We start from the raw sequence: 22,887 nt of genomic DNA, 5'->3' as shown, positions 1-22,887 counted from the left end.
GTGTACAAGTAAAGGTAAGACCATAAACTTTTATTATTTCTAGTTAGAAATAAGCTCAACTGGAATAAATTTTAACCTCAAATTAAATATGGGTCACGTTTGTGTGAAGAATGCTGATATGAGATATAAAACATAACGCATTGTCTGTTAACAGACAATTTGTATTTGTAAATCTGACTGTAAAAGAGTTAGTGCCTCACCAGCTGTCAACCTCACCGCACGTCACTGGCATTAATTAACATGACTTGACAGAGGTTTATCAGTATTACCCTCAAAATACAACTAGGCTACATAGTATTAACTACTAAATGCAGTATAATTTCATTTTGAATATAATTATTAGAATATTTTTAGTATTCTTAAATTATTATAGTAATGATGCTAATATCTTCTCCCTGTGCCTGTGTGGGTTCTCTCCAGCTCCCACAGTCCAAAGACATGCAGTTTAGGTTGATTGGCGACTCTAAATCACCCCTAGGAGTGAGTGTGAGTGTGGTTGTCTGTCTCTAAGTGTCAGCCCTGTCAGACCTATCCAGGGTGTACCCCACCTCTCACCCAATGTCAACTAGGATTGGCTCCAGACCCCAAGGAACCCTCTTCAGGGTAAGCATTATAGATAAAGGTTGGATGGATGGATGATGCTAATATCATTCAATCCTGTATGAGCTACAGTAAATTAGTCTGAAACATTCAAGTTCTTTGACTTGAGTAAAATCATTTAGAGTAATCAAAATAAAGGTGTATGTCTAAAATAATAAACCACATAATTAGAGATATGTCTGAATCCTTGAAATATTATTCTGCAGCTCTCACCAGGTGCTATTGTTTATTGTCCTCCATGAATGGAGCAGTAATCCTTTGGAAAATTACTATTGGGCCCATGTTTTATCTTCTTCCAGGCAATCCTGGCTGAAACACTGATGACAGATGCTAGTAAGAATCAGGTATTGATCTTTCCTGGTATTGCTGCCATAACTGTAATGCAACTTATCTGCACATAACGTAGGTATAAATAAAGTCTAACACACAAGCAGACATTAATAAAAAGAGCTAGATTGCCAGTGACACCCCTACTGTGTCTCTTCTCTGGCTGAAGTGCACTTTTAATCCTCAAAATAACTAACCAATTTTGGAGGGAGGGCTTTACAATGCATCCACGTGTCCATATAGTAGAACTGACTGTAAACAGCTGCCTGTAATACTTACACCGTTAAACCTTTCCAAGTCATTTTATGCATCAGATATGGTGTTCAGGCAGCTTGCATTTCCATTCTTCAAAATCTAGAGAAGAACTCTGCTTGTTTTTTTCATCTCTATAGAATAGCCAGTTGAGATTATATAGGGGTTAATCACATCTTCCCATCTGTAATCCTAAATCCCAAACCTCATCTCAGTCAGTTTTTACACTGGCTCCTCTAATCCTTCTCCTTTTTGATGTTTCCTGCTGTTTGTATAAAATCAATAAAATATACAGCAGAAAAACGCTTGCCTCCACATTCAGCTTGGCTACTTTGAGCAGACCGAAGCCACCGACAGGAACTAGCTGACATCCCACTGATCTCAGGAGTCAATGAAAGAGTAAATTGTATCACTGGGTGCTGAGACCAGCCCCACTGCTATGCTCATGTATGCCTTCAGTAGCTCCATATGCCAAGAGAGCTGCCAAGGGAGTGGGCAGGCAAGCTCAGTGACTGCCAATCTGCAGATGCAGGCTCCGTCCGCTCATGCATATTAAACCCACACCACCTGCTCGTCGTACATCACACTCTGCATTCTTGGAAAGGAATTTTAATCAACTGTGCCGACAGGAGGCCACTCTGTGGTTCAAATAGGTGAATCATTCAAGTCCTGTCCTCTTACTCACGTTACTGCCGAGATGGGAATGCTTGTTGATGTTGCATTTTTGCAACATCTCAGCCAGTGACAGGGAAGAAGCGGAATATGGCAATAAGGCAGAGGAGGAAAAAATACTGCTGTGCTTTTTTAAACACAAAGATGGTGTTTGGTCTTTCTTGTCAAGTTCTCACACTTTGCACACCACCCCTCCTCTCCCGGTGTCCTCTCAGGTGTGAATAATTGCATGCATGTTGTGGGATTAATCCAAAAGAGAGTGACAGGAACAAAAAGGAGAGAAAAACAGCATCAATAATTTGCGATCAAAATGTCTTCTCAGTTTTTATCGGTTTACACAGTGTGGCAAGTCAGGCTCCCGAGTTCTCCCCTTTCATTACTATTTGCTGTATCTCTTTGCATGTGCAAACCCACATCCGGACATGAGTGCTACATAAAACAGCAATTTTGAGTCATTTCCAATTCAAATATGTTTGTCAGACATAAAGAGGCAGCAAAGTGAATATCTATGGAAGGAAAATAAAAATGCTAGTTTTTATCACAATCACATGGTGATTGTAACACTGATAACACTGGATTTTAACTGATCAGGTTCAAGATATCTGTTTTGTTTTGTTTTTTAAAGCTCCAGCTGACATGTCAGTGAAGATGATACAGCAAGTAAATGACGACACAATTAGGTGCTCGCCTGAACCTCTCCTTCTCCCTGACAGTTTCTGCTGGCAAAGCATAACGCTCTAGGACCCCCAAGATTAAATTTTTATGCCACCTTTTTAAATGTAGTCTTAAATTTATAAAAATGGCAGATGGAGACAGGTGCTGCCAAGATAAGACCAAGTCAGTGTGGTAAGAGTTAGATGCACATATGCCATGTGTGATAGATGGTTTGTTAGCGTTGTCTTTGAAGAGTGTAATAAAGAGCAAAAGACTTCATGGAAATAAATAGCATGTTTTGATGGGCACACGCTGTGCCTCACACACACACATTGTAATCATATTTGTAAACTAGTATTTTGTGAAAATAACTGAAACTAATTAGTGTTACTGTATTTGATAGGTAATGATATGAATGGATGTTGTGTTCTGTCACTATACAGATCTCATACACACTACATTTAATTTGCGTGTCTGCCCCTTACTGCTTTTGGGCCTTCTTGCACATTTGTGTGAATGTTGTGCGTTTTTCATTAGTTTCCCAGTGTCTTTCATGGCGTCCAATTTGTAAACAGTAATGAATTATTAATTACGTAGTCCTTCTTCAAGCAAGACCACAGGTATGTATATTTCAGCACAACTCCAGCAAGCTTTAATTTGTGTCTTATTTCTTGTGTCCTGCCCTGGAATTCAAATCTAAATTTAATGCTGTTGCTGTAGCAAAAGCACTAAAGCAACCCCGCTCATTAAATATACATTTGATAGATTCAAATTTATTTCTCCAGCTGCTGGTTATTCTCTGTTAGTTGCTCTGTAAGTAATGGAGATAATGGCATTAAAGTACATCACCCATTATAGAATATGAGGAAGAGGCACTCATCCCATTCTTAACAGCTTTTTATGATTTCCACCAGCGTGAATGGACATGTGTTCGTGGCTGCGCTGGAATCTGCATCACACTGGTTTAGCTAACGTGATGTGTAGCATGTACTGTATTTCTGTACTGTATTACAGATATTGTCAACTAACATAGCCATGCAAAAACACATAAATCTGCCACAAACTGAATACAGCAAATAAGCAAATAATCATAAGCATTAACATTCTGTCCCTCCTGGTGCTATTTTATGGTAATTACAACACAAATTACAATCAGTGAATCAAGATAAATTATCTGTCTTGTTTTATATTCCTACTCTTACTACTGTAATGAACAAATGACAAATTATCACTGGAGAAGCTGCATCTAATAATGTTCTATAATAATAATTATAATACATTTATTTATAGGGGTCATTTCAGAAACCCAAGGTCATCTTATAAAAATAAATATAATGCATTAAATTAAAAACAATACAAATGTGAAAACGGGGCACCATGGTGGAGCAGTGGTTAGCACTGTTTTCTCACAACAAGAAGGTTCTGGGTTCGATCGCAAGCTGACCCGTGGCCTTTCTGTGCGGCGTTTGCTTCCTCCCACAGTCCAGAGACATGCACTTTAGGTTGACTGGTGACTCTAGGAGTGATTGTGTGTGTGTGTGTGTGTGTGTGTGTGTGGTTGTCTGTCTCTAGCATATGTAAAAATGAAAGCTATTGCATTGACAAGAATTTCAATGTTGCTTGATTCAGAAAAAGGTGCAATCTGGCAATATTAGAAGAAAATGTGAAAAAAAGAGGTGAGAGTGATATTGTTTATATCAGCATTAAAAGATAATGTACTGCCTAAGATCACATCTAAGCTTTTAACCTGTGAAGAAGGCGATAAAATACAGCCATCAGCAGTAAAAGAGCAATCTTCTGAGTTTGAACCTTCTTGTAAATATGATTACTGATTCTTAAACAGGAAGTCATCTAAGGAAGTCAGTAACATCTGAGAGATTGCATTTTGGCTTTAATAACCCCACAAAAAACAGGAGAATCTGCAGGTTGACAGAATTAGAGTCACTGCTGCTGCTTGTCACGGCGCCACTGTTAAGATCCACATTGATTGGCATTGTGGTTTTGCCAGAGAAATGTGCAAATTACGTCAACTGAAAGCCCCCAGTGTACCTTAAGAAAACACATAGCTCTTGGTAGTGATAATAACCTGGCAATCTGAGTCATGGTAATTTCAGAGATCATCAGTCAATCTCATGCACCACTCTGTATGGCTTACATTTTCTTAAGGGTGCTTTTGTAATACTTCATCTGTAGCTGTAACAGTTGTAGGTGCAAGGTCCATCAAGCAGTCACATTTATCACATTTATATAATAACAGGGCTTGTCAAGTAATAAGGTAAAGGATGTCTATAAATATATTGTGTCCAATTTGAAAGTGATTTAAATGTTCTTCAAGCTCTAGTGAGGAAAAATTAAAGCTTTCAGATCTCTTCTCCCTTCTGCAGTAGCCTGGTGCTCTGGATTTCTGTGCTAACACTTACACTTCAAATTGTATAATCCCTCCTATGTCAACTACAGCTGTGATGTTTGTACAGCCTCATCTACTGGAGATGCTCGATGTGCCTGACAGCGCAGAGACATTGCACCTCCAGCAGTGATATAGTGCACATCAGACAACAAGCTAGCTGAGCCCTCTGGTACAGTGCAGTACAAGCGATTTGGACTTAAAGTGTAATTTTCTTGACTCCAAAACACTTGCGTAGGTTGTTGACAGATATTTCATGGTCACTTTATGATCCATTTGGAGCTGGTTTTTGGGAGAAGGGGCTTGGGTGTGCAGGAGCTTTCTTGTTGTGTGTATGTTGGTTATCCAAACTTTAATCAAGATTCAGCTGACACAGGGGTCAGGAGATAATGTAGATAATTAAAACTTTTCATTAGGGGGTGAATTGTCCCCTTAAGGCTTAATGCATGTTTGATGTCTTTTGGGGTCTACTTTATTAACCTGCTACTTTGGGCCTGTCAATGTGAACACACTCTTTTATAGTTGCAGTAACTGCAAAGAAAAACAGGACTCTGAACTCCTGAATGCACCAAGAAAAGAAATTAAACTGAAATACGTATGTATTATTTCATTTGTGAACCATTCAAAAGTCTTAGCAACATGGGCGGTTCCAGGGAGTTTCCAGGGGTGGCACAGGCACCACAGAATTTGATTGGGCACCCCTGGGGCCCACCCCTGCCAGAGTCAAAATGTGATGCTTGAGCTAGGGATTAAATTTACTTTTTACATGTATTTCAAATGTGCCATCCTTCTATAGAGTCTGTGCCCCAGCCTGGCCACCGCACCCAAAATTTTTTACATCCACTCGTAGATGTAAAATGTTAAATGTTAAAATATACAGTACATGCACAGTATCTTGGGGCTTTAAAGCCACCACCCATGGGACTGGATTGAAGGACAACTGGAAAACCTGTGACAAATGGCGCACTGAATGTCTGTCTCTGGGCTGCCATGGCAAGCAAAGCCATGCGCTCTTTAACCCCACTTACAGGCAGCGACTGCCACCTTTAACCAGCTGTCCCATGGGTCAGCTGCTATTTGTTTGTATCATGTCAGGAACAGAAGGTCTCCCAAGTGTTGTTGTCTGTCATGTAAGGCACCGTACAGCACAATGTACATGTGCATGTTTCTGTGTGTGTCTGACACCTGACAAACAGACCTCACAAGGTTATGCCACATTAACCAGGTTTGTAAGTCTGTTGTAGATGTTACACACAGCTTTGTCCATGCTCAATTTATGTATGCTGTTCACACATTGTTTGCTTTTGTGAAGCTTATGTAACAGACAGTTTATAGGATGTTTTGCCATGTGTTGTGCCATAGTTGGAATGCAAAACTTTAATGAAGGTTAATACCAATTTAAAAAGTCTTGGTGCTTGAAATCAAAAACAAGAATTGACTTTGACAGCAGTTTATTTGCATAGGGCAACATGATATGAGCCATATTTGTTATATTTGCTCATAATTAGCCACCTGTATGCAGTGTTGGAAAGCAGTGAAATACATGTAATTGAACTTGTAGTTTAACTACATTTTGCAGTAGCTCTCAAATCATTTTGCTTTTTTGTTGTTGACATAATATAATCCATACAATATAGTTGGCATCTGTGTACTGTATATAAAAATCTGTGGTTTTTGTCATTTTGTGAAATATGTTACACAGAAATTGAGTATCAATCATCATTTTTAATAAGGGTTACAGTAATCATCCATTTAACTATTCCTGTCACAGCAGTTAAAATGTTACTTTAGAGAGAGAGAGACAGAAAAATATCAAGTCATTTCCAAACCTTTGTGAGAGATGGCATTGCCAGGACAATGTGTTGCCTTTACCCACTGCTCTGTATATTCCTCAGAATTTGGTTCTGTCCAAAGGGCAGCTGTGCATGATGGGTAAGCAATCAGCAGTCTCTTAGGAGTTTCTCTTTACGTAGTAAGGCCCACTTTGATGTGTGCTGCAGTAAACACAGCCAGTTCTCTCCTGACCAGAGTCTCCTGGGGGCATAAGGCTCAGCACAAGAACACTAATGAGCACATTAGAAGGAACCCATAGAAGGAAAATGCTGCAGTTGTAAATAAAATTGTCTCTTGTGTTGTCTGTACCAAGGATGCACCATCTACAGTAAGAGAGAAAGGAAATATATTCCATCCATACAGTCTGAGTGTGTGCAGTACATATACTGTACAGAATATGGATGCCTCCATAGCACAGTTGCATAAAAGCTTGTTTAAACTTCACAAGAGCATAATGTAAGATTTTAAAATGGGGATTGGGTCAGGGCTGCAAAAAACTAATCTACTGTAGCCATCACTTTGAGCCGCACAATAATTAACAGCAGAAGGTAATCAAGAACGGAAGCTAAAACATGAAAATGGGACAGTAAAACTGAGGTGACATGTGCCAGTGACAATAACAGTATTTCAAATGGAGCCTTCACCATTTATTCCATTTAAGATAATCACAGGGCTTAAAGAAGTGTTGCATAACAATTCTATCTCCCTGAAAAACAGCGTTGGCTACAGTGTGTCAAGGTATGTGTGTGGGTTAAAAAATAATGCTTTTTTTTTTTATGGAACCGTCTTAAAATGGTATAAATACTAAAGAACCTTTTAAAGCAGAAGTTGTAGGCGAACATCAAAAATGTCTTGGTATTGAAAACTCAGCGAAAACCCACATCCATACTGATATCTGGGTGCAGAGACTGACCCACTTTTAGTATACTTTGATTGGTTCTATCTGTATGTAGAGATGAACATGTAGTACCTTTTTCCTTTTATTGCATAAAACGTGATGTGTCCGAGTCCAAAATGTCTTTTTAAATGGCAAATTTTAGTTGTAAGAGCAGCATGCACTCAGCTTTGTTTTCATTCACTAATTTCTGTTTTAATTAATTACTTGTTTGTGGCATTGTTGTAACCTTTGCGGTAAAAGATCTGCATGTGGTGATGTTCTCCTATATGAAATAAAGCTATACTTCAGGATGAAAAAAATCCTATATTTAGTTTAAGCTGTTAAGACTTTTTGAAGGTATTGATTGAAAGCAATTCAATAGTAGTGACTGAGAAGAAGTATGAGCCTCAGTATTCCTCTCAGATAAGTCTGATCTCTCAAGCATCATCCGAATCTGTGATCTCCAGCCAGTAGATTCCTTGAAAGTTACCAGGGGAATCAGCAATCTGGATTGCCTTTGTGCAGTGGGGAGGGTGAGAGACGTGAAAATGATTTCAAAGAGTCTAGGATGAATCATGCTCCCACTGAAGCTACCATTTATTAGCACATCTTCTACCATTTTATTTTTATTATTATTGGACAGCTACCTAACAGTCTGACTGTCATAGTTTGCTGGATGCTTTTTGCATTGTGCAGCTTTTATTTTTTCAAAAGGTCTCATTAAAAGTGTTAATAAATGAACCTAATGGCTATTTTTATGTTTGTCATTATTAGTCATGCCATTACATCTTAATAATAACTATTATTATCTTTATCGCTCAGCATTGTCTACATTATTTATCAGCTATTAACTCAGCAATGAAGATGAGTAATAATATTGGATGCCATTCATATGTCTTCACTACTGGTCTGCTCTGGCTTTAATTGCTTGGATCAATTGCAGGGTTTGCTCCGGTCTATTCAGGGTCAATCCCTTGATAGTCGGCAAAAGAAAAAATATCAAATGGAAACCTACGATCCTATGTTATCACCATTCTGCTCTCAATTTCAAGCATCTCATTGCTGGTTGCTCTGTTATTTTGGCTTTATTTCTGAAAGAGAAATATTTAAAGAACATGGCATTTCAAGAGGATTGGGTGGTTGTTCAGAAGTGGCAGAGCGGTGATTGCTCTACTCTAGATTTTTTTTACTATTTCTTTCCTGTCACAATGATGAAAAGGCAACCCGTAAGAAATTGACAGTGTGTATTGCTCAAGGCCAAACATATCTGAAGATGACTTGTTCTTGATGTGGCCAATAGGGCTAAAGGTGTGGAAGCAATCCTTTAAGACTTCAGGGTTTGTTTTTTGGCTGTTGTTGGTTTTTTTTAGGATTTTTGAAAAGAATTCGTTACAAGTTGTTGGCTTATAGACCTTGGACTAGGTGAGGAATAGCAGAGCCTGTATTTTGGAGAATGACAGCTGAGAGACGTCGCACTGTGCTGTATTCTGTGTGCGTTCACTTGCTTGCCTTATAGGTTTTATCAATAATTGGGTAGTGGTATAGGTGCAGTGTTAAAAACCACAGGGGATTTCAAAGACCATCTATTCTAGAAATCCTTTGAAGTACGCCATAATACAGTATGTTTAATTTAAGGCACTCGTGTCTGCCTCCCTCCTTCTGAGTATGAAACTGGCACATTCACTGTCTGAAAAAGAGGTGTTGCTTTGACGTGGCTTGGAGTTTTGTGGGAGCTTTGTCCCCCCACGAAAAAATATACTGAGACATCATACATCATCATCGATTCCAAAAGTGCTGTGTCAGTAGTGCCACAGTGACCTTGTGTATCTCACATCCTGCCCTGCTGCTCTGTCAACATGTGACAAATGCAGTGATGGTGCGCTCGAACCGCTTTACTCTGCATACAGGAAAAAATAGAGCAAAGGCAGATCAGTAACAGCTTTCTATGTTGCCTCTTGGGTTGATCAAAGATGACGGGGTTAAAAAAAATCGTTTTAGAAACATTTGAACACAGATAAGATCCAGGTACTAAAAGGGTGTTTGATATCTGCATTACCTTGGCTTTTCTAGTGTAAATATCAATGGTCAGGCTTGCAGCACAAAATCAATTTTCTCTTTTGTCAGAAAAGCTCTGCCTCGTGTGATTAAAACTGAACTACTGACCTAGCATAGCCGACATTGTCTTTGTTTATCAAGTGTGTTATTTTTCACGTGTAGTCTGAATAAAAGCTACAGTACACGGGACTTCAGTGCCATGATAGATATTGCTGGGAATCTGTGTACCAACTTCTTTCAAGTTGCACCTTGAAAGAAGTAACCTTCCACTCTGAGAATTTGTGGATTTAATATTGCAAGATGTAATACAGTGGCTTTTAAAGCCTAGATGGTGACACAGTCATCTTGGGTTTGTGGCTTACTTATATATATACACAATATATATCACACTCTTGGGGGGATTCATAAGAATACATATAAAAATCAAGAAGCAATCAAAAAGGAAGATGTGCAAAACATGCAGAATGTGGACATATTACCTTTCTTTACTTTTGAATACATGGTCTTCATGAGTTTGAAAAAAAATAAAGAGACCCTAAATGCATCTGAAGATACAGTATGATCTGTCTGAGCCAGTGCACTAAGTAGTTTAAATGATATCTTCCAAAGGTTGTACTCTGACAGAGTGGAGTCTCGTTTGGCCCTGGGAGCACCACATATCGCTTTTTGTGTTCCCTCTGATCTCATCATCTCTCAGGCCTTACATCAAGAGCTCCAGATTTATCGATCGATGGCCGTAAACAAAGCATAGATTGAACTGGACACCTGTGCACAACAAATGGATTACAGAGTTTTCATTCTGCCGCACGTGATTGGTCGCTAGAAACGCGGCTAAAAAGACCATTGGCCAGCAGCAGTATGACACAAAGCTGACTGTGCAACAAAGATTTGGCAGGCTGGTGCAAAAAGATGATAGAGGCAGAGTGACAATTAGAAAAATATGCTGTGTGAATTTATGTGTGTGCACTGAAATGGTTTGTCTAAGTGCATAATATAAATGGATGAAAGTAGAATCAGATGTGTAATCCAATTGTGTTGGCAGAGTACTGTAATGTGTGTAATGCCAGTCATCTAATTTTCACAGGTTGACTACATGATGGAGTGAAAGAACTTCTGAGGTTTATAATCTCTGTGTTACTGTGTATGTGTGTGCATAAATATATCCTAATAGAATACCTGCATACATTAGCCTGTGGTTGCACATGCTAGTATACAGTATTCATACATTGCTGTAAGCACCCAACAGCTGTGCTTTTTTTTTTTTACAGGGGGGCCCTGCATTGCAGTGCTTGTACAGTACACAGCACACATGCTCTTTATGTGAGAACGGCTCAGGGTCAGACTTGAAGAAGCAAATTAAAGCTATATCACTGGGCCCATCCCTTACTCCTGTGCCTCTGTGTAGTGTAACATTGTTATAGCCTTAAGTCCTTAGCTTTAGTTTATTTCTGTTTTAACAATTCATTTACTAAAGCAGCAAATCAGGAAATTCACTAAAGGATTGTGGTTAAACTACTTAATTTGAAACAAATGGCAAAAACAGACACCAGGATGCATTTGATAACAGTAAGAATACCAGAGCCTGGTAATGCAGTCATCACATGCTTCACATCATTACTTCACTTTCTCTATTGCATCAGGTCAAAGTTGCAAATCTTTAGGCAGTAAAGGCTAATTTTACTCAGTCCTTGATGAAGAAAGTTGTTCCAAGGGCAATCCTGCCTTTAGCCCTCTGAGTTTCAGAAATCAATAAGGAATGAAGGCTTCTCTTCCAGCCTGAGGAGAAATCATTGTAGAAGAAAAAGTAGATCCATAACAGCCTTGTAAAGGAGTACATCATAGAGCTTAAAGGAATGAGGAGCTTCCAGGGTGAATTAGCTAAGATTTAAGAAGCAAAGTTGAAAGGATGAGCGAAATCACTTTTTTGTGTTGTTTTCCTTTCCAGCTGTAACTAAACCTGTCTCCCCTTTGTCTCCATCTCCAGCAGTGGCCCCTACACTTCCTAGTCTACGTTCAGAGGTCTTCAAGCCATGTGTGGAAGACAAAGATCTGGCCTTTTGTCTAAATGAGGGCGAGTGCTCCATCATTGAAACTGTGGCTGGGGTCCACAGACACTGCAGGTGAGTGCTGGTGCCTGTGTTGAGTGAGGCATGTACTTACTTTCTCACCAGATGTTTCTTCTCTTTGCCCAGACGCCTCTAAGCATTAATCTCAGGGTCATTGTCCTTCAAACCACTGCTTTTTCTCCCCAGCCTGACAGAAAGTGTTCATAGGGAAACACAGTCTATAATTATACACACCACTGACTGAGAGATCAGAGATGCTATGGCTGCATTAGATACAGCTCTGATCCATGCAGCCAAACTAAGCAATTTTCAAGAAATGTTTGCATGCAGACATGACTAAGGTGCACATCGGGAGCAAATGTGATCTGTCTTTAATTTGTTCTGACAAAACTTTTAATAGTGATAGCAGTTTTATAAACTTGCCTTTTCATGTATTAACCTTGGCATACATCTTGTCTGATATAACCTTTTTGTTAAGAGGCACATTTTGATGGTAAGTGTTAAGAAGGGGCTCTTACAATGTCCTCTTTTGATCTTTTCTTGCAATTTTATTTTCTGTCTTTTTTTGTGATTCACTCAGGTCAGTCACTCATAACAGACAATAAATAGACCAAACTCGTTGGCGTGCTTTGACATATTGCATAATGTGGCAGCCATAACTAAAATGCTGTCAGTTAAGGAGATTACATTTGGTGAAGAAACAACTGTAGTCTCAGACCATTTTAGTGGCTGTGACAGCATTTTTGCCCACATTATTAAGTCTGTATCTGCTGTTTATCTGTCACACTGCATAGTTATGGTTCTTCATATTTGAAAGCCGGCATGTTTTGTTATTGTGTATATTCGGTAATAGTCATGGGTTGAGCCAAGGGGTGGCCTGGGGTGGGGGCGTGGTAAATAAGTAGTAAAGAAGTAAATAAGTAAATAAGAAGCACAGACAAAGTTAGCTAAAGAAAGCACTATGTGTTGCTTATTTTTACACAAAATAAACAATTTGATTGATAATAATTGTTATGGTTAGTCCCCCTCACCAGGAGGGTGAGGGAGAACTGGGGTTGGACTCAAGATAGCTGACCCAGGTGAACCAGGGAAGGGCAGTGATAACTAAGGAGACCAGGACGAACAGGTAAACACACAAACTAACGGCAGGAAACAGGGTAAGTATTGTCCATAACATATAGCAATGCTCCGGAGACAAATCAAAAATATGTAGTGTAGTGGGAATTAGCGTAGCGCGTAGGTAGTGTGGTAGAGTCAAGCCAAAACGCGCAGTGTCTGTCAGCGTAGCATTCTACCAACATGTACAGTCCGCGTTACTATGTTAATGTTCCGGCAAAGACAGAGCGTCTGCCAGAGGTTTACATAAGGAGGCGAAGGTAATCATCGGGATGCACCCCAGCTGTGTGCATCGACAAACCAGTTGCTAATTACTGGAATGCAACACAGCTGAGGTGCAGAGCCCACATGACAGAGAGAGCAGAGGAGAGAAAGACGGAGGAGAGGCAGTGGCCGCCGAGCGGCCCTGACTATAATGTATGGTTTGTTATTTTATAAAATTAAGGATTTCATTTACTTTTTACATGTATATCAAATATGCCACCCCTCGTTGACTCCTGGCCACCCCATACAAAATTTTCTAGATCCGCTCCTGGTCATAGTATGATCTGTTAGCTATAATTACTGGGATGTTAGTCCACAAAGACTCTAGATTATTTACTATTGTAGTGCAAAACCCACATACTGTATATGAAACAGTATGTATGAAAGACATTCTTAAAAACAGTGTGATTATATGTGCATTGCAAATTTATGTACCTTACACAAGCTGTTAATCAGTAGGCATGAGTTCTTGCTTTGGGCCTTCTCACTTTGTCTTCTTCCTGATATGTTCCTGCATATCTGCTCCCCCTCACGTCCCAGTTTGCCATCCACTTCAGCTCTGCTGTATATACAGTATCACTTAAAAAATGCAGCTCTTTGAAAAATACATGGCAATAAATTTTCTCTGAGGGAAGAGCTGTGCTGAATGGTGCTGAATTGAAAAAATAGCTGATTAGTACCTATCTGAAATTCAAGGGCCTGAATCTTCATCTAAAAAAGTGCATTGTAAATGACACATTTTCTTAGAAAAATAAATGCTAAGTGGAGGAAATTTGAAATCAGTCAGTCAGGAAATTAAACATCTAATTCAAACTCAGTGATCATTGGGTTTGACAAATGGAAATAAAGCAAACTTTTGATTGTAACTGATAATTTAATGACATATAATTTTACAGAGAGGAGACTGCTAAGGCTCTGGGAATAATTAAATGATCTAAGGGAGTATCAGTGTGTGTTTCTTGTCACATTACAGTGTTAGTGGTTGGCCTGGTACAATTATTTTGAGCGTGCTGCCTGTGCAACAGCAGCATCAAGTAACCCTGAAGACTGGGAGTAGTAACTACCCTCTGGACTATAATTAGCAACAGTTGAATGACTGCCTATAGGACGCAGGAAAGACTGGAGGGCCTAACCTAGAGGCACTGTCTGCCAGGTTCGCTTGAGTTGAGTGCCTGTTGTGTGAAAGAATGATTACAGGTTTGTGAGTATTTTTATTGAAAGGTTGTTGCCTTTGCCTGAGGGAAGTCCAACCAGGAAATCTGAAAAACATTATCATCTGACTCAGAAATAACTGCCATGTTAATATCATCGCTGCTCGGCAGGGTCTCCAGGTGTGCTTGAGCTTTGTGAGAGGTGCTTTACCAGGACAGTAATCACTAACATTAATTATTTTGAAAACAGCTTGCAACAAGTAATCTGAAAATAACTAAACTGAACCTACCGTCGAAGCTGCATTAAAGGATTTTTAACCACAAGGGAACAGAAAGTCCCCAAAGTAAAGCCAATGCAGCTGTATTGTAAAGATGAAACTGTTCACATTGTACTGAACAGGAGGCATTTAACACCTTTTCTTTTTTTTCATGGCATAAGATAGTCTGTCTGCATTCCACAAGAAGATTGTATCTCATGGAAATGCAGAATAATTTCAAGAACCTGGGCACAACTTGAACTTTTTCAACAGTGATGTGCACACGCTGCCAAAAGATATCCTTTAATTTTGTGGGAGATAAAACACTTTGCTTTAATAAACTGTGAGCATATTAAATACAATTCAAATGACTTTAACTGTCATCTACATCTATATTTATCAGATTAAAGCCCCATTCTTTCTTTCTACCTGTCAAATGCAAGTCCAGTATCCACTAATCTGTTTTCTTCTGTTTGCTCCTAAGTCCTAAGAAAACAAAACTCTCTTTGGCTAGATAAATGTTCACCTCTCTTCACCAGTCATTCGTTTATTTTGAATCGATGTATTTCATGCTGGGTACAGTCAGCTTGTGTGAGGTTGTTTGCTGAAAATGCCAACCCACGGTTGTATTTTCTGGAAATTCACCATATGGCCTGATGAACCAAGACAATGAGTTGAAAGCTGCAAATAGCTGCAGAGTTTGCTGCTGTACCATTACTATATTCATACTATACTGAATCAACCCAGATATCATCCATACACATTCCTGGATAGAACTAAAGGGGGAAAAGTTGTTACTTGAATAAATACTGTATAAGGCAGATGTTTACTGAGTGTAAACACTGCTCTTGATCAATCACCCCTCCAAGCAATGCCGGATCAATGTCCTCATGACAATAAATGCTGAGCTCTTCAGTTCTAAAGTACAGAAAAGTAAAGGTTTTAACGATTTCTACCCTCTGACGTCGTCATCTCCTTCAAGCCACAGCGCAGCAACTGTAATAGATGGTTGGTTGTTTTCCAACATAAGACAAGTAAAGATGTCAGAACAGTGTTGAAACACTTCAGTCTATTTTGTTATGCAACATTTCCTTCACCATCTCCCCCCACCCCCCCGTGCCAAATATTCATGTTTGCCATTGCTAATAAGGCTCCGAAAATAAACATGCAAATGTGAGCTTAAGACCTACTTCCACATCAGTACTGTGGTACCTTGTACTCCAAGTACAATAAGATTCAAAGGTCTTGTTGCATGTGGGGGTTTAACATGACGAGTAGGATTATCGCTGTGTTAAATAAATAGAAATTATACCATTAACAATTCCAGTCAAGAATTTATAAGTCAAGATATTACTTCAAGTCATCCACAATGCTTCTTCCTCTGATACAGTAGCTGACATGAAAATCACCTAAAGGTCAAACCAAAGTATATTTTTCAGTTTTGACCTTTTTAGATCGATTTAGAGGTTAAAGTTGTGCGGCTTAGCAGGCAAATGCTAAAGATAATGGTGCATGTTATAAAGGAAAAATTATTTTGGACATTACGAGGATGCATAACATTTTAAAAATGTAATATATACCAAACTTTAGATCTTAAAATCAACTGTAAATTTTTAAGCATCTGTTGCTGTAGACTAACTATTGTAATCTTAATGTTGTCCTATGTAGATGCAGATTGGTATCAAATCTGCCTTCAGGATGAGGAGAAGCAAGTGTATGACATACACTTTAAATGTGCAAATGTGAGACGATGACACACTTTTCTTTGGCACGAAGATGTCAGACTCACTGAGCATACCAAAGAAGGATGCATATATTCTATGAAAACATAAAAAAGCCAAAGTTGGAATACATTATCAGGAGGTGTGGTAGTTGTCACCTGTTTTCTTCTTTTTGTGTTCAGCACCACAGCCCTCAGACAGTTTTTGATGGTGAGTCTGGAATAAAGCTGCCAGTAAAAGCTTCTCCCCAAGGGGAAAGTGTGTCCTTGTGCCAGAGGTAGAGTATCGCCACAGGCAAATAGAAGGCACTAAATTAAATTAACACTGGAAGAGATAATACTGTACATGTTCCTGTAATGCAATGCGAACTGATATATGATGTAAGAATTTACTGATAGTATGTGAGGAGACAAAGAGCCTAGTGGAACTTTGCCATAGAGGACACTCCACCACTATGGCTCCATGCAAAGTGGTGCATGCTGGAGGTTCTGGGTTGAATGACAATCACAACAAACTTATGACTGAAATTATTTAGAATGTTTTCCCCAGATGAGGGATTCAAGTTAAAATTGCCAAACATTTCATCCATAAAGAGTTTGAATAGGTTTTGTTCAGGTTTTTTGCAGTGCTGCATAATCACTACTGAAACACATATTGTTTCTTTCCTTCCACTTAAGCACAGTCAAGTTTATGGTAATTCAGCAAATTATTCAATGTGTGTCTCACTTTAAGCCTGTGTGTTTAAAAGAAATTGCAGCAGCTCTGTGTGGTGCTATGTGGAGGTTAATTGGTAATGCAAAGAGTAATGCCTTGGTTAGCTCTGTATGTGAGGTCTGTGAATTACAGGAGGGCATACTGTGCGGATGTGTAATTCAGTGAAGGGGAGCTTGCAAGAGCTATTTAAAGTGCTCGGAGCCCGAGACAAAATAGGACCTTATGACCTCTGATAGTATCTTATGGAAATTACTGTACTGTAATTGATCATTCCGTATGGACACCCTACATACAGCTTAGCCCTTTTTGATGATATGCCCCAGTGTGAATAATGATCTTTCTGCATTTTTCAGTAAAATCATTTCTAGCTTGTTCTAGGTTAAAAACAAACAAAAAAAAAATACTGTACCTGTTTGATGATCTAGTTTTAACTTTGATATGAAGGCTCAGCAGTATTGTCCTGATATGTCCACAGCAAACCAAAAGCGTGCAGTTAGCCACAGTTGGAGGGCATTGTACAATATACAATTATAGTTGGGATGAAAGTGCATTGCAGCTCTGGCCACCACCTGCAATGTTGTGCTGCGTTTTGGTCACATACAGCAGTAATCATCACCTTCAGGCAGTGAGAAGCTCTCCTCAACTGCAACACAGCAAAACGCTGTGTTTTCTTGATTGTTCATATTTTATATTGACATAATAACATCCACTTACCAAGGTGAGATTTATCACCCTAGTATTCCTTCTGCAGTAACATCATCCCATGCAGCAAAATCTTTTTTTTTTTTATGTGAAGGATTTCTTATACAATAAGCAGTGGTCAAAAATGGTCTCCCTTCACTGAAAAGACTTTCAACAGAATGTTTCCTAACTCATTTGGGCATTGTATCAACAATACACCATATAGAGGCTCAGCTGTGTTGTACAGATGATGCAAAGCTGCTGCAAGTTAGCTTGATAGTTGAAAGTGCTTGATACTGCCAGTTTGACAAAAAGAAGCAGAGGAGGGAATGCATGTATTTGACTTTGCATTGAGTGTATGGGTGCTGTTTTTAAACCTAGTAATCCATTATTATGGCTTTTGAATAATTTTCGTTCTGACTGATATTTAAATCCACGACACTCATATAAAAACCCAAATTACTATTCCAGACTTAATTTGAGAAGAGGATTGAATTTAAAAAGTTAAAAATATGTTTTGCAAAGGTGATTTTAACCAAGACAGTTCACTATCTTCAGTGGATGTTTGAATGTCTCTATTCTAATGCAGTGATATTGTTAATTGGCCTCTACCTGAAATTTGTATCATCTTGAAGGTGCAGTGTGTGAGATTTACAGTGACATCTAGTGCTCGGTTTGCAGATTGCAGTGTTCAGCAAAGCTTTTGTACAGTGATTACCATAAATGTAGGACAAATTGTGCACTCAGAAACCAAGTGGGGCTGAGTTAACCAAGGAAAAGCTAACCCAGTTATACAGCGTGGCAATGTTCTAGCTAAAGCTATCAAACAAAAACTTGCATTTAGTTTAACTTTCCTTGTTAGGCTAAATTACCTGTCCAGCAGAAAACAGACAACCACAGTATCATTCTGGAAACATTTGTCCCTCATCAAGGATTTTCATCTGGGAAAGGCTACACTAATGGTTATCCTTGTCTTGTGCCATCACCTAATCTGGTTCTTTGTGTCTTTGCTTTTTTGACATGGGGGATTAATTCTATCTTCTGTTTCTTGTGTTAAAGTATAAATATGATCCTCCATTTCTTCAGATTATAGTTCTTAATCGCATGACAATGCTTCCTATTGTTTATAATGTTAGTTCTTCTTCATCTTCCAAGCATCTCCAAATCATTACTTCAAATCCAAGCTGCTATTTCAACATGAAAACACAAAATTCTCACTCTAGAGCCAGTGTGTGGTTTGTCCATTCTGGGCTACTGTAAAACAAACAACAAAAAAAAACATGGTAACTCTACGTAGTGGCCTCCATGACAAGGGACCTACTCCTGTGAAGATATAAAAGGTTCATTCTAAGCTAAAGAAAACACAAAGATTCTTATTTTCTGGTGATTACACATTAATGAAAGCATGACCATGCATAGTATAGCCCATTTCTGCCTATAAATCCTACACACTGCACCTTTAAAATATAGTCTAAAACATGCAACCAGTAAAAAAGGTTTAAAGGTGTAATGAGCCTACAGGGATGGATGTTTACTTTTAATCAGATGAAAAATTTTATCTGTGCAATTTTGGAATTAAGTATAGGTTTAGTTAAAGTCAAAGCAAATGCAGTTGCCCTGCATTGCCTAAGAGACACTGAACAGACAAACAAGACTTGTCCTGCCTTTAATGATGATACTCATAGAAGAAAAAGTCAGACTTGCCTGACAGTTTCTTTTACTACACTTTTAAATATCCCTTCCTTTTTAATGGTTTCACTTTTATTCTCTTCAGCATGGAGGGTGAATTCACTATCCACTGTGTGTATCTTTGTGTGTGTGTGTGTGTGTGTACATTAAAAGCCTGGCAAAGCTCAAGATAGCTCTTCTACTATTACCATGGTAACTTTTTTCCTCATTAGTATAAGGCCCGAAGCAGAAAACATAGTTGACTCACTTACAGTGAGCTACATTCAGATGCTCGAGCATCGCTTCTCCTTTGCATTACATTTTGTGCTTCGACCCTGATTGTGTGAACGGCTGCTGCTGTGAATCATTGGTGACAAAATTTGTAAATTTGATTGCTTCACTCAAAGCTACACAGACATAAATATTAGATCATATTTAAATGAAAATTGATTTGATGTGTTTCTTCAAAAGCCCATCTGGCAGATGGATAACTAGTAAAACCAGCATTTCATAAGCAAAGTGCCTATGTTCTGTGTGTGTCTGCATCCGAATGCCTTGGGGGATGTGTTCATCTACTCTGATGAGCAATCTCATAAAAGGAATTAGAAAAAAAACCTTCTTCTATTCTCTGATGCCCATGAGGAAAATAGCTATTTCTATTGGATGTTTGCTGTATGGTTAGGTTTAGGTATAGGCTGAAAGTTCCTGTCTGTGTTTGTCTGCATCTTCATGAGCCTTTTTCCCCCTGGACCCAGGAGACGCTGACATCAGTATTAACAATGATATGACAAAATGAATCGACTAAATGAAAACCACAGCCTCTTTACCATCCCCTACCTGTTTTTCTTCCTCATCTTCCTCTTTCTATGGGAAGCCAGTTCAGCGATTAAATTGTCACTGCATTGTCAGACCTTGACAGGCTGCACTAATCCGCGATGCTGTCGCACTTCGGTTGATCCACCCTGCTAGGGAGGACGTTCTCCAGGCTTAAAGCCAATGGGCCTTGTCCAACACTACCCCACCCAAGTGATATATGAAAGCAACAGGACTATAAATGTGGGAACATTAGCAACATATTGCCTTGGAACTGAGTACACTGGGCACATTAGGTTTCTGAATCAAGTTGATTAATTGGAAGGCAATCTACTGTAGGTGCCCCAAATTGTAACATTATTCTCCTTCTCTCACCAACAAGAAGACAGTTTTTATCTTTCACTATCTCACAATACATGAGTGATTTCCTCACACATGGCTCTTGCATACAGTATATCTGCAAGTCAAACATCATTACTCCCCCTATAGCTACATATTAATTCATAGATATTACTGCAGCCTATACACGTGACTAAGTTCTCCATCCATGCTTTTGTCTTGGTTCTTTTAGCATTATATTTTTCCATTCTGAAGTCGGTCACAAACACTGCAGATGAAAGATTCACGTGTCCATATTCAGACAACAAAGGCTGCCCTGTTTTTCAAGCTACAAAAGTTAATGAGCACAGGACAGATATGCTGTCAAGAAGATCCACCATTCCTGCAGACAATTAAAACTTTCACAAGGTGTTCGTCTGTGGTTTGCCATTTTAAACATTCAGGGTAGTTAAAAAATGCACATAAAAAGGCTTCACTGGCATGTAATGAAGTCTTGTTTAACACTGGTTTACAAGGTACTGGTATGGCAGTTGTCTACTGTATAAAGGTTAAAAATCTTTTTTAAGTTACACTGAAATTCACGTCTGTACATATGTCCTTAATCAAAAAATGTATTTACCAAATGAATTTTATTATTATTATTGTTTTGTCATTAGTGTTTTCCAGGGGTTGTCATTTGCTATCAGCTGGTAATTTGATTATAGTTATCTTAACTTACGAGCTATATTCCAAATGGATAGCAAATACTATGTGGGCTTGTTGAAGAGTGGAAAATAATCTTGTATCTCAATTTGTCTGCTGTATAGTCATTGGGACACCACACAAGATTACAGGGACATTTCCTATGGATTCATTATACTCTATGAACTGGATTTTGGACCTCCTTGAATGAAAATTGCTCACATAGCACTTCAGCCATCCATGGTCTCCTAACAAAGGTGGCTCTCAAATGTCAGTCAAATGCCTCTTTTCCTCCACCTGGTGCCAGCTCAACTTGACCTGACTCGCCATATTTGTTTTTCCATCAGTCAGATGTTGGGGTTATCTAGCTAGCTGGCATGTTAGTGAGTCATCACATCTACTGTACAAAAACGTCAGAGCAAATTTCTAAATTCACATCACTTTAATAGATTGACCACATATTCGAAAGCTAGATGGCTATTTTCTTGCCTGAAATGTCTTCATGGTAGTTTGATTCGACATTGCTGTGACAACCAGCTACACTGAGGAAGTACTATCTGCAGTGGAAAACACCTGGTACCAAATCCGAGTAGACTCGAGTTGAGCCGATATCAGGAGATGGAACAGACACTAAACACTGCAGTTGAAAGGCCAACCCAGAGGCCTGAAGCTACCAGCTCTTCACAATTAGTTAAAATTGGCTTCAGTCATTTGTTTTGGTGAAAACCTGACAAATATGCATAGTAGATGTAGTGTCATTATGGAAATATTCCCCCACAAATAACGAGAACATCTCAAGTTTTGGACAACTTCTAGACATTTTTCCAAGGACCAAGCAGAGAATCATGTGGCTTTGTCACTGCCATGTTGCCTTTGAAAATAAAATTGGACCCAAAAAAAAAGCTTTTTTTTCTCCAGTTCACAAAAATACCTCTCTGATAAGTGGATAAAACTAGTTTTTCCCTTAACTGCCAGAGTGTAAAACATTTTATTTGGAGAGAACTGTGCACAGTTGCATTTGCGAGAAGATGACAAACAAGATGACAGCATCTCCCTCTGCTCTCTCTTCACCACATCAAATCCACACTAAGATGATACAGTAATGACAGTGCATTTGAACGTAACCACCATGAAGAGACTGCATTGAATGTGAAGGCAGCAACACAGCCCCAGTTAGTTGCCTGCAGCACTTTACTTGTCATGTCTTTGTGAGCTCAGCTAGTGAAGGGTAACAGCTGGTTCTCATTACTGATGTTTAGACTGAAGGATTATCAGCAGCGGATGCAGAACAGAAACCATAAAGCTACATCATAATGTTTATGCAGAGAATTGACGGCCGACTTGGATATCTCTGTAGTCACCACATGCAGATGAGTTCTCTGGAGGTTTTTTTCTATGGCTGCCTCGTGTTACTGTTATTGGGCCAAGGCGACTAGGCAGAAGAGAAACAGTAAAGGGAGAAGGGCGAGGATGTGGGTGATAGCTACATGTAGGTTTTTGCTCTAGGGAAACAGTGGAGAAGAAGGGTGTAGCTTCCTCTCATCTCGAGAGTATCAGATGGTACAATCTCAGATGGAGTTCAGGCAGAGTGGGGACCTTGAAATATTGTCCTCACCTCTGCTTAGGATTGTCATCTGTACTCCACCAGAGGGAGCTCCACTGATTTCATCATTACAAGAAGAAAATTCATGAGAAAAGATTCAGCCCCTTTATGCTTACTGTAGGGTTTTGTTTTGTTTTTT

At 39.1% G+C, this 22,887-nt stretch overlaps 1 protein-coding gene across 3 annotated transcripts in view; it reads left to right on the top strand.

The window, feature by feature from the left end:
- nrg3b (neuregulin 3b) overlaps nucleotides 1-22,887 on the top strand; it is a 172,459-nt gene that overhangs the window by 74,049 nt on the left and 75,523 nt on the right. For 2 of the 3 annotated variants that reach the window (XM_020605250.1, XM_020605248.1), the window contains exon 2: nucleotides 11,659-11,794. In XM_020605250.1, the coding sequence (XP_020460906.1) occupies nucleotides 11,659-11,794 (136 nt within the window). The remainder of the gene's footprint in view (nucleotides 1-11,658; nucleotides 11,795-22,887) is intronic. The other variant, XM_020605249.1, reaches the window with a different exon arrangement.

The sequence above is a fragment of the Monopterus albus genome, unplaced genomic scaffold (genome assembly GCF_001952655.1).
Source record: "Monopterus albus unplaced genomic scaffold, M_albus_1.0 scaffold69.1, whole genome shotgun sequence".
NCBI classification, from domain to species: domain Eukaryota; kingdom Metazoa; phylum Chordata; class Actinopteri; order Synbranchiformes; family Synbranchidae; genus Monopterus; species Monopterus albus.
The sequence above is the reverse complement of the archived record's forward strand: the minus strand, read 5'-3'. Positions and strand labels throughout refer to the sequence as shown.